Genomic DNA, 12,146 nt, shown 5'->3' on the forward strand with positions numbered 1-12,146 from the left:
AATTGGCTGCACTCCGAGGAACGACTTCCACAGAGGTAGCCAACGGGGGCGGCAACAGCCAGGATAATGAAATTTTTCACGGTTTGTTTAATCGATGACAGATCATTCCGCGCATTGTTCCCGGACATTCCTGCGATTCTGCTAACCCTGCCGTCTTGCACACCTGTAGCTACGCTGAAGATTTAAGGTCGGTTTATCTTGCAAGGGGTGCCACGGTTGATGGGTCACGGATTTTTCTGAAACTTGCAGTACTTGAAGGTGTCATCTCCAAATGTAATTTAGCGAAGCGGTAGCGCGAGCTTCTCAAGATTTTCCGAGAAAATTATTTTTACTTTTCACGTAGAAAATGCATGTTTTTTATTTGTGGGCGTTGGGAAATAAATAATACAGAATGTTAAATTTACCTTCTTATTGAAAATTCTCTCTCTCTCTCTGTATTAATTACATGCTGGTATGACACGAGCCAGGTGATATTCATCGTAAAAACATGGAAAACAGTAATTTTTGCTGCATCTAGCATATACTATGAATGCAGCATTCGTACAAAAGCACCCTTTTTCGAGAACGTCTACTGGAAAACATGCTTCATTCATTATGAATATCTCTCTAGTATCAGAGAGCATCTGGTATCTCTAGCATCTAATTAATACACAGAGAGAATTTTCAATAATAAAGTAAATATATACATTCTTTTTTATTATTTTATGTTCGATTTATTTCCCAACGCCCACAAATAGAAAACATGCATTTTCTACTTAAAAAAAATAAAAATAACTAATAAATAATAGATTTTAAGGCTTAAAATTGAGGTAGGTATCAATTTCAAGAAAAAACAAAATATGGGACTAGAACCAGCAACCCCTACCGATTACTAGTATTTCTCGCTTCGCCCTCGGCTACTCCTTAAAAAATGCGCGTATAAACCGATTTTCAAATGCAATTTTCTCGGAAAATCTTGAGAAGCGCGCGCTACTGCTTCGCTAAATTACATTTGGAGATGACATCTTCAAGTACTGCAAGTTTCAGAAAAATCCGCGACCCATCAACCGTGGCGTCCTTTTGTTAGCCAGTCCGGGTCAGTCCGGCAGCAGCTTACTACCCTGGTTTTGTATCCAGTATTGTCCAAATTTCTTCAATTCTCCAATATTTCTTTTCGAGACTGCCGGTCCATCTAGCTGGAGCGTGTTGATGGTTCCCTGCTGTGCGTGGCACAAAAAAAATGTGTTGTGCCAGACGTCTGGCTGGCTAAGATAAACCGACCTCCAGTCGGAAATAAAGTGCGAACCCCGTGTTCATCGCAAAGCACGCTAATCACTCTGTGTTAGTCGAACTATCTATAAGAGGAGGAAGAAAAGCTCTTTTTCCTTACCTTGCCCGTTGCGTTCCTTTTTCCTTCGGCGAGGTCTCTTCTTTTGCACTTTCTCCGCGTAATTAGACGACGAGGAGTCATCGCATCCCGGCATCTCCAGCCTGTCCTGGACTCTCCTCGCTTCCTCCTGTCGTTTCTTCAGCAGCTCGTAAACTCGTTTGAAGTAATCCCTGGCGATGTCCTCGTTCGACTTGTTCGTCAGCAAGCCCTCCGTGTTGGAGCATCCGAAACTATCAAGCGATCCCTCGTCCACCTTCGAATCGGTCGCATCCCCGGCCTGTTCAGGGTCTTCGCTGCCGTCTACGATCTTAAACGTATCGCTTTTCTTCACGTTCGATCGCATATACAGTTCCCGGTAATCCTTGAAAGCCTCTTTCGGGATCGTGTTGTAACCGCAGTCGGGCGAGTTCGCGTTGCACGATCCGACCTCGCGATCTTCCACCCGAATCCTCGCGATCGTGGGATTGATCGGACGGTCTGTCGCGTCCCGATCGATCACCAGATAATTCTCCTGGAGACTGGTGCCGGGCCTGTCGCCCGGCGAATCGTTCAACGCCGGAGTCCTGTCTGTCGTCGGGCAATCCTGCGGGATTCCGACGGTATTGTCGCTCCGCAACGGATTTACGCAATTTCGCGAGTTCTGACAGACCCTGCAATCCCGGAAGGAGCACAACTCCGATTGTAGGTCCTTCCACCGCGGCTTGCTCATGAAATCCTCCTCGTTCACCTCTTTCTCGAAGTCCCGCTGCGGTTTTCCCAGCTTCCTTCGCTCCCTGTACTCGCGCCAGGACTCGTCCACGTTGTCCTGGCTCCTGATGCGTCTCGGGGGGTTCTCCAGATCCTGCTCGGAGTCCAGACTGCTCCCCGCCCGGCCGAACAGAACGTCGCTTTTCGTCTTCCGGTAGAGTTTCCTCTTCTCCGAGCCCGACGATTCCCTCGTTTGAACTTTCGCCCGGTGATTTGCCTCCGCGGTCTCCGCGGCGTTTAGAGCGGCGTCACTTATCGACCGCTGGCAAACTGTTTGTTTCATCGGATCCTCGCAACGCGCCCTCCCGTTCCGCGATCTGGATCTCTCCCTCTCCGGCTGCCTACTCGATATCTGCTTGTCGTTCCGAGGGGTCTCCGGGTTGGCTTCGAACCTGACGATGTTCGTCTCGCTGCGCACCTTCCGCGCCCGATAACCCCTCGGCTTCTCGTTCTGCCTGTAATCCGAATACCTCTTTCGGATCGCGTTCCCGGCTTCTTGAAAACCCTCGCATTTGCTCGAGCCAGCCGACCGCTCCTGATCCATCTTCTGCTGCAGCTTCCTCTGCAGGAACGCCTTCACCTTCCTCAATTCCTCGTTCCCGATGCTACTTTGAAACCCCATCGGCTCCGTTTCGCTTCTCCGAACGGTGGGTCCTTCGTCCCGATCCTCCTCTCTGATCGCTTCTCGAAGACGCTTCAAACCGTCCTTGATTCTCCGATCCCTAGCCTCCTCCTCGGTAATCGTCGACTTTATCCTCTCGCCAGCCGCCTCCTCCTCCTCCACGTGGAACAATCGCGGCAGGTTCTCGCTCTGCGTCCTCAGGTACGCCTTCATCTTCTTGCACCTCTCCTGCGCGATCTCCTCCGGACACTTGCCGAACGTGCTCCTCGTTCTCAGATCGTCTATAATCTGCTGGCGAAGATAGTCGCCGAGCGAGTATCTCTTCCCCGTCATCTTCACTTGCTCGTTACGCGGCGTGACCGTCTGCGTCATGTCCGGTCCACCGGAGTGTCTCTTCTTCCCTCTGTTCTCCCTCTCCTTCACGGTGACGTCGCTCTTCGACTTCCGGGGCCGGTAGCCGAAGTCGCAGCTGCCGAACTTCGTGCTGAATCCGTCTATGTTCCGGTTACCCTGCACGGGAACCGGCGAGTTCGAAACCGAGGGGGACGAGAACGACGACGAGACTGTGGGAGTCCTCTCCGCGGATTGTCCACCCGTCGGAAACTCTTCGTACGACTTGAGACCCTCTCGGAACGATCCCCGAGCCCTCTGCGCGGTTCTTCCGGTCGTCTCCACCAGCAGACGGCCATTTTTGTCCAGCAACTGGATCACCGGAACCGTATCCGCTGACGTGGTTAGCTCCCACTCCCAGTTTAAAGGCTTGTCCAACTTCAGCCTGATCACTGGCTCCGTGGCCTCGTTCGACTCCTCGTCTTCTGCTGCGCACGTGCTCGCTGTTATGGTTGGGTAGACGTTCTTCATCTTTGGGCGAGGATCTTGTCCCTCAGCATTTGGACAACCACTTCACTATACTGATGTTTGCCGTTCTAGAAAATAACAACGTTACTTGGAAACATGTATGGATGATTCCGAGACTCTAGTCGGAGACATTCAGCATCGATCTCCTCGCTCTTCTGAACTAGTTCCGATATAGACCTTCCTCCTAAATATTCCAACAACCACTTCACCACACCAGCCACCGATATTCGTCGCGCTAGAAAATGATAACGTTACTTGGACACGTGTATCCCTTCTTTCTATCGGGTCCTGTTAATCAAACGCCCGTCCCCCGTTCAACCATGCCGCGCCTAACCGATGCGCGAGATACCCACTGCACGACAGACTGGATCGAGAATCATTCTTCGACGGAATCGAATGAATATTACATCGTTTACGTAACGTGACCTCAGACGTTTGGCAGCTTGTCAGAATCGAGGGAGTTCGACGTTGGAATGTTTCCGAAACGACGCCGTCTCGCTAACCTGCCCGGCTCTGTTCACGGTTACTTTTCATGAATTTACGTGCGAGTCTCTAGTTCGCCGCTGGTGCACGCGGAATATGAAGTATTGCCAGCCGGCCGATCCCTCTGCGCCCGAAAAAGATACATTCGATGATGTACAGTAAGGAGCATAACCGATTCCACACACTTTAAATCAAAATAACTTTTATGTAAATGGACCAAACCACTTCGATTTCTCTGTAAGGCTAGAAGAATTAGTTTAGTAAATGACGTCTAATAAATAAGTTGAAGAAATGCATTTGGTCGGAATTGTGAAAAGCAATAGCAAAAATTGATTTTTACGACTTTCTCAGCTGGGTGAATAACGAAACTTTAAAAGATGCGTTTGGTCAACTTGTATGAATTAAATATGGTCCGAAAATTTTATTGAAATTGGTTCATTGGTTTACGAGTTATGAACGATCGAAAGTGGTAAAAGAAAATCTTGAAAAACCGCAATTTTTACCAATTTTGATCGTTTATAACTCGTAAACCAATCAACCAATTTCAATGAAATTTTCAGAACGTATACATATAATTCATACGATTTTACAAAACACATCTTTTAAATTTTCGTTATTGGTCCAGCTAAAAAAGTCGTAAAAATAAATTTTTACTATTGTTTTTCACAATTCCGTACAAATGCATTTTTTCAACATATTTTTTTACACATCATTTACTAAACTAATTCTTCTAGCCTTACAGAGGAATTGAAGTCGTTTGGTCCATTCATAAAAAAGTTGTTCTGATTTAAAGTGTGTGGAATCAGTTATGCTCCTTACTGTACCTTCGAAAAGTCGATGGAGGAATGTGCGCAAAAATATACTCGGTAGCGAACCCAGATTTCTTCATGGTTGGTAGTCGAATGAATTTTTGACGAAGACTTCCGTTCGAGCACCGGCTGATAGCATTTAACAAGTGTACGAAATTACATCTCTCCATCTGCCTCCAGTTAGTCCAGTCGCCAGGTACTTTTACCTGGAAAGTATTCCGAACTTAATGAAATTTTGGCACGTCATTTGGGGGTACTCTGAGGAGTCGAATCTGAGTTTTTTCGATCTCGAGGATCCTGTGCTAACTTGGGGAGGGGGAAAAACCACGATTTTTGTTACCTGTTTTTGGTATTCCGTCTATAACTCAAAAACTATGGGTCCCACGAACTTTTTCGTTCCATTTTTGAAAAGATCATTAAATTTTCTTCAAATTTCACTGGTTCAATGTATTTTTTGGCCCAATAGGTACCGAGAGACAGGTGTTCAAAATTAGGAAATGTTTCTCAAAATGACATTTTGAGCCACACATTGTGACATTTAGCAGGAAATTGCAAGTTTTTGGCTCATAATTTTAGTTTTTCAACACATCTACATATAATCTACATACTATGTAGATTACCCCTTGCATACCCCTTACATTGTAAAGCTCAAAATGTCATTTTGAGAAACATTTCCTAATTTTGAACACCTGTTTCTCGGTATCTCTCGGGTCAAAAAATACGTTGGACCAGTGAAATTTGAAGGAAATTTAATGCTCTTTTCATTTTTGAAAAGAAAAAGTTCGTAGGACACATACTTTTTGAGTTATAGACGAAATACCAAAAACAGGTAACAAAAATCGTGGGTTTTTCCCCTTCCCCAAGTTAGCACAGGGCCCTCAAGGTCGAAAAAACTCAGATTCGATTCCCCAGAGTACCCCCAAATGACGTGCTAAAATTTCATTCAGTTCGGAATACTTTCCAGGTAGACGCCCTTTTTTCGATCTGGCGACTGGACTAAGAGTTATAAGCCTCTAAAAAACGGCCAAGTTGTTTCGTGTAAAAGGAGCTAGTGCGAGAACTTGGCTGGTGCACTACCGTGCACCTAGATCCGTGGGTCCCTACGATCGTCTCACACCGGGCTAGAAACGTAACGGGGTTGCAAGACCCCTGGCGGTGGGGGTTTAGTGTGTATGGGTAGGGATATAGTACCGTTTCCTCAATTTCCATCTGAGACGGAGCCGAGTCCTACCCCCGTGAACTTCATCTCAAAAGGGGTGTGCGCAAATGCATTCCCCCACCGCCCCGAAAAAGAAGCTGGGAAAAGGTTACAGAGAATGAGGGTGATCACTTTGAGACGTAATCTTGAGCCGTATTTATGTAATACAATCTTAAATTTGCAACAAAGAGGAAAGAACTTATTCGCACGCCTAATAACATCGAACCGATCAGAAATCGCGGAAAAGCTGGTGAACACGGTCGGAGAGTAAACGATCAATAATGCAAGGGAACTGTTCCGGAAAAAGAATGACATTCCCGCGAGGTTTGACCAAGTTCTCCGCCATGGGATCACAAATCACGAAACTCCGACTTGTCCCGGTTTCGATCGGACAGGAACGCGGCCGTCCCGTGAGCGACTGTATCTGTATGCACGCATCTCAAAATATCTCGGAAGACATAGAGCTCGAGGCCCTCCGAAACGAACAAAAAATACTGGCTGTGCCATACGCACCCGTGAGAACCTCTGAATTCATTTACAAGAACGATGCGCAATTTTCCACGGCAGTTCTCCATTCATCCGAATGTTCGGTGCGACACGCAAATAAAAATATACGTCGATTTGGCGGAGATAGTAATGGCTTCCCGATAGTACGACATCGGCTTGAAACTTGTTCGTGAATCTTCAGAAGAGGCAAGAATGCCTCGAGATAAATGGGAACAGGCTGCGCGTGGATCTGTGCACGAGTGGAAATAGCGAGGACTAATGAGATTGTTCCCATCTTAAAATAAGAATACGACCCTATCAAAGTTAACAGTTCTGATTCTGAATGGCTGCTTGGAACTTTAGCCCATTCAGAGGACGGCGGGGAACAATACGTCCCGAGTCGGCTTTTACAAAAACTGCCGGGATATTTGCGCCCAGGAATAACTATTTATCCGCAGTCCACGACTTTCGTTTCTCTTTTGTCAACGCTGACGCCGTGTCGGCTGCAACGTGAAATTCCTTCGGGGATGACTAATGGGACTCCGTATCCTGTTTCGAAAAAGATTGTTGTACGCGTCCGAGGAAAAATATCTAACAGCGGCAGCATGTGCGGCGCGAGAACGCTTGCTAAAACACGCTGCGAACGTTCAACAGTTTGTTTACACGCCGAAGTGTCTGTGATTCGGGTCAAATCGCAATTCTCAGCGGATGTTTACACGAGTCTTGGTCTGCGTAGCCACCTTCCACGGCGGATCTCGATTACTTTCATTTCTGGAAGACCAGGATGATCCTCTAGAGGATCCTAATCGTGGGAACACGTTAATCTCGAGTGCACAGAGCTCTGCGGTTTTGCTGATCGCAATCGTTTAGAAGAGAATCGTCCCATTGTTCACCGAATTCGTCGATGAAGATGCTGTTGTCGAGACTTGTGTCGGCGATGTCAACGTAACCCGTTCGGATGAACGTCACGGTAGAACGCGGCATGGTTGGTCGTGGCTCTCAGAGCGAGAGACAGAGAGACAGAGAAGGTGAGAATCGACTGGCAGCCGAACGAGACGCACCTCTGAATTCCGACTACGCAAACACAGTTTGCGACTCGTATCGCGAACCGAACGTTTGATCGATCGATCGATCCTCCGAGGTGTGCAGCATTGCGATCGTGGGACGCGCTGCAAGCCAGCCACGGATTCACTGAAGGCTTCTTGGCGGCTGCTTGCCCGCCACCGTGTAAACCCACGGTGGCGTCATACCGATCCGAAAATAAATCCCGCGGGATCCAATGGCTAGGATGCAGGAATGCTGGCACGTGGATTGTGTCACGAATATCATCCGCTCTCTGACGGTCCCATATGTTTGCCCTGCCCATCCGCCAGGTAAAAGCACGCTCGACTAACTGCCAGCCTCCTGACCTCCGTCAGAGATAGCTACCGCTATAGCGATGGGTCGTCGAGCTGATAGCTCTCGCGATTAAGCCGAGGATCCACCCGGAAGACTAATTGGTGCACAATAGTATGCTCTTTAGCATACGTAGCTTCGTTCTCCAGCTGATCCCCGGCTTTAACTTCCATCAGCTATTCGTTCCAACCGCTTCCAGCTCGATCCCGATCCGGAAGGGTAAGGGGTCTGGCGGGACTCGCATATGGCAACCCTGGTCAAGAGTCTCGTGCGTAACAGCAACACTTAATCTTAGCCAGAATCAACTGTGATCCAAATCGAATTGACATATCCATACCGTTCGATGAGGTCCCAAAGATCGCCGGAAATTCATCCTGCCTTCGTCGCTGTGGTCGGCCATCTTTCCTTCGGCTGCCTCCGCTCGCTCGCATCACCGGTCATGTAGTTTACAATAAGGACTTTCCTTAGCTGGATTCGACAGGAACATGAGTGGAGCCAGCTCGCGTAATAAACCAGATGGGAGAAATGCGAAAAGCGGGGCCCCGTTTGGCCCTCCAGCGAGCCAGAAGTTGAGGGAGGGAAGGGCATAAGTCCACAAGACAAGAACAGGCGTGGGAGAGATCCAAAGCTATGTGCTCACCATTCTTTGGTCGAGTAGGAGGAGGATAAGGTCTCAATTATTAGGCCTGGACTGTTAGCTTTTTTTGGTGGGTATGGGCCCAGTAAATTCGAGAGTACCGTGTTGAGCCCCACACTCTTTCCCCCTGACAGTCATCTTTAGAGGGATGTTAGTGCGTAAATGCATATTTTCCTAACAGTCCTTAAATTTAAAAAACAAAGGCATAAGTCCTGGACGTGTGGTTTTTTTTAGTGGGTATTGGGGAAACCGATGATCTGTTTCCCCCGAGTTGCACACAACCCCGCTCGGAGGTGGGGAGGGGATTTACGCAAATTTAGTTTTTCTACACGTCCTCAAACTAAAAAAAAGGACTTTGGCAAATTTTCTTGGACCAATCCTTCAGTTTCCTTATTATAGAACGCAATAGAATTGCATGGCCCATAATCACAGTCCAACGAGATAGTTAAATTCCAGTTAATAGATCGACTCGCACGTAGCAGAGTCACAGCTTAAGAATAGCTAATTTCAGAAGCGTGGCTTCACGTCGCTTAAATGATTTGCATCATTAATGGCAAGTGTTTAACTCGGATGGCTGGAAGTTTCGTGGCAAGTTTTAACAACGCTTTCATTAGAAGTTTCTGACTATGTATACAGCGGGCGCGCTAGAGACTTGACGCGAGGATCTAGACAATCTAGACTGTGCTAGAGGTGTTCCATGCATTCGAGCCTCGCGACATTGTTTGCCAAGACAAAGCCGCGCCGTAGCCATCGTGGATTAATGGCCCATTGAAAATTTGTTTACATTCGATCACGGTAAATCACCGGACGATATACATGCACGGGTACACGCGCGTATTTGGTTCTTCGTACGGAGATGCAACATGAAGTTTATCGTATCGTCGCGCGTCGCCTTTTCCCTTTCGGCGGAACATCGCGCTCTTGAATGCCGATTTTTATTGAGCACCGTGGTAAATTTTATCGTCGCGTGATATTAACTCAACACTTTACCTACCGGAAGCCTATTAACTCTTTACACTCGCAGCTATTTTAACTCGAACATTAAACATGTCTTCCGACGTGGAATATTTGAGCCGTTTATTTTGAAACTGGCCCGTCCATTTTCGAGAAACATCAAGCTAGCAATTTTAATATTTACATTTCTACGTTATCTTTTCATTCTGAAGCAAATTGTAACTAATATATTAGGTTGTAAAGAAAGAAATGCAGGAATTAAACCTATGTTTTTAACGTGTTAAAACTCACATAAAAAACAATTTGATTAAAATTACAAAATTAAAATTAGAATTAATATTACAAATTAAAAATTAAAATTTAAAAACAATTTTATTAAAATTAAAAAATTAAAATTAATATTACAAATTAAAAATTAAAATTAAAAAACAATTTTGTTAAAATTGTTTTAATAAAAACAATAATATGAAAATTAATTTTATAGAAAATTTAATATTGTTTAACGGTAACATTAAATTATTATGAGAATTGATTTTAATATTATTGAGGGGAATAGTATTAATTATTATACACGGTGAGTCACCTAACGTTGCCACCTCGAATATCTTTGTTATTTTTAAAGATACGTCAAATGTCTGAAGGACAAAGTTGAATGGTAAAATGGGGTTCATACGATACCAAACAAATGTTTGTTTTTATGTAATTTTTTTTAGAGATATGAAGGTCACCTTCATTTTTTAAAATGGAATGTCCTATTTCGTATACCATAGATCGATAGAGTATCAAATTCTGAGTATCAGTCACTATTGCGCGATTAACATACATTAATATTATTAATTAGTTATCGCCAACTAATCAAAAAGTTTTGACTAATGACTATTGTGCTATGACTAATATTCAAAAAGGCATATTAGTCATTTTTAAATATTAGTTGATTATTGCCCTACTCTGATTTTTAATAATGATACAGTAATTTTTAGTAGCGCCTCGGAGTCACCCCTCAGTACAACACTCGAGTGCGGAGAGTTAATAGGATTTTCAATAATTACCAAAAGATGGTAATGTACCAAAAGAAAGCATAGAAATTTTCTTTTACATTGCAATCTTAAATGAAACTATTGGATGACGTTATTGAGGGTGATTTGTTAGTTCACAATGAAAATTGCTGAAAATTATGCAATAATTACCGGTCGGTAATGTGTTAAGAGAATCCTTGTTGTTCGCGTTTTGCATTTCTACCTCAACTTTTCACCACGTAAAAACATTCAACCGTGTGCCCAATTGTAGTTGTTAGCCAATTTTATGCCGTGTCAAATCCACGTAACGAAATTTTCACGGAGCCAGTAATCTCATTTTTTGGTTTTCCCGCATGTTGTACGTGTTCCAAAATTTTTATTTCGATTCACCCTGAAATATCCCTTTCCTGAAATCCGTGAAGGTATCTATTGATTATTTTAGTCGCACGAAGTACACTTGATCAAGGTATATGGATAGAAGACCCGGTTGTAATGACTCCCTCCCTAAATTTAGGAAGAATTATACACCGAAAGTGTCGTTTAATCGATAGCAGTAGCCGTTAATAGACGTCCCATTTACGCAACATTTATGCACAAGGTGAGTCAGGATGGAGGTACGTAATTGCCAAAAATGTCCACTCTGACATAAATCCTCTCGTTACTCATCCACAGCGATTTTGCGACGGGAAAGCTCGACTCTGGAATCACGCTAGAGTAGTCACGATATATAATTTTGAAACACCCTGTACATATACAGGATGAGTCACCTAACGTTGCCACCCCAAATATCTTTGTTGTTTTTAAAGATGCGTCAAATGTCTGACGGACAAAGTTGAATGGCAAAATGGGGCTCATACGATACCAAAAAAATGTTTGTTTTTATGTAATTTTTTTAGAGATATGAAGGTCACCTTCATTTTTTTTAATAGAATGTCCCATTCTTTATATCATAGATCAATAGACTATCGAATTCTAAGTAAAAATGTATTGACCTTCATATGTCCTAGACCTAATAGTTAACGAGATATTATCGAAACAATTTTCTTTTTTCTTCGGATAATATCTCGTTAATTAACTATTAGGTTCAGGACATATGAAGGTCAACACTTTTATACTCAGAATTTAATACTCTATCGATCTATGCTATAAAAAATAGGACATTCCATTTTAAAAAATGAAGAAAAAAAAATTACATAGAAACAAAAATTTGTTTGGTATCGTATGAGCCCCATTTTACCATTCAACTTTGTCCTTCAGACATTTGACGTATATTTAAAAACAGCAAAGATATTTGAGGTGGCAACGTTAAGTGACTCACCCTGTATGTATTTTCTGTCAGCAATTCTGCGAGCATATGTTCCAATTTGCTCTCTAATTAAATTTAAGTAGCCGGCACTATTCATACGGCCTTGAATAAATTTTAAAAGCGACTCAAAATCCTTTATTCCTTTTTTAAATCATGGAGATGTATTCATCTGGACCGTCCAAATTTAGTTTCTTTTCATCCGTGAATATAATTCGTTTCCACTGAGATTTCACGACATATACAGTGACTCCCACTAATATTCGGAC

At 44.1% G+C, this 12,146-nt stretch overlaps 1 protein-coding gene across 1 annotated transcript in view; it reads right to left on the reverse strand.

Annotated features, from left to right (window-relative positions):
* Positions 1-8,240, reverse strand: part of LOC143213024 (uncharacterized) — a 122,230-nt gene extending 113,990 nt beyond the window's left edge. The window contains exons 1-2 of the mRNA XM_076432459.1: positions 7,634-8,240; positions 1,370-3,831 (exon numbers count right to left, since the gene is read on the reverse strand). Coding sequence (XP_076288574.1) covers positions 1,370-3,599 — 2,230 coding nt within the window. The 5' untranslated portion in view covers positions 3,600-3,831; positions 7,634-8,240. The remainder of the gene's footprint in view (positions 1-1,369; positions 3,832-7,633) is intronic.
* Between the last annotated feature and the right edge of the window lie 3,906 nt (positions 8,241-12,146).

This window comes from Lasioglossum baleicum, chromosome 10, assembly GCF_051020765.1.
Source record: "Lasioglossum baleicum chromosome 10, iyLasBale1, whole genome shotgun sequence".
NCBI lineage: Eukaryota > Metazoa > Arthropoda > Insecta > Hymenoptera > Halictidae > Lasioglossum > Lasioglossum baleicum.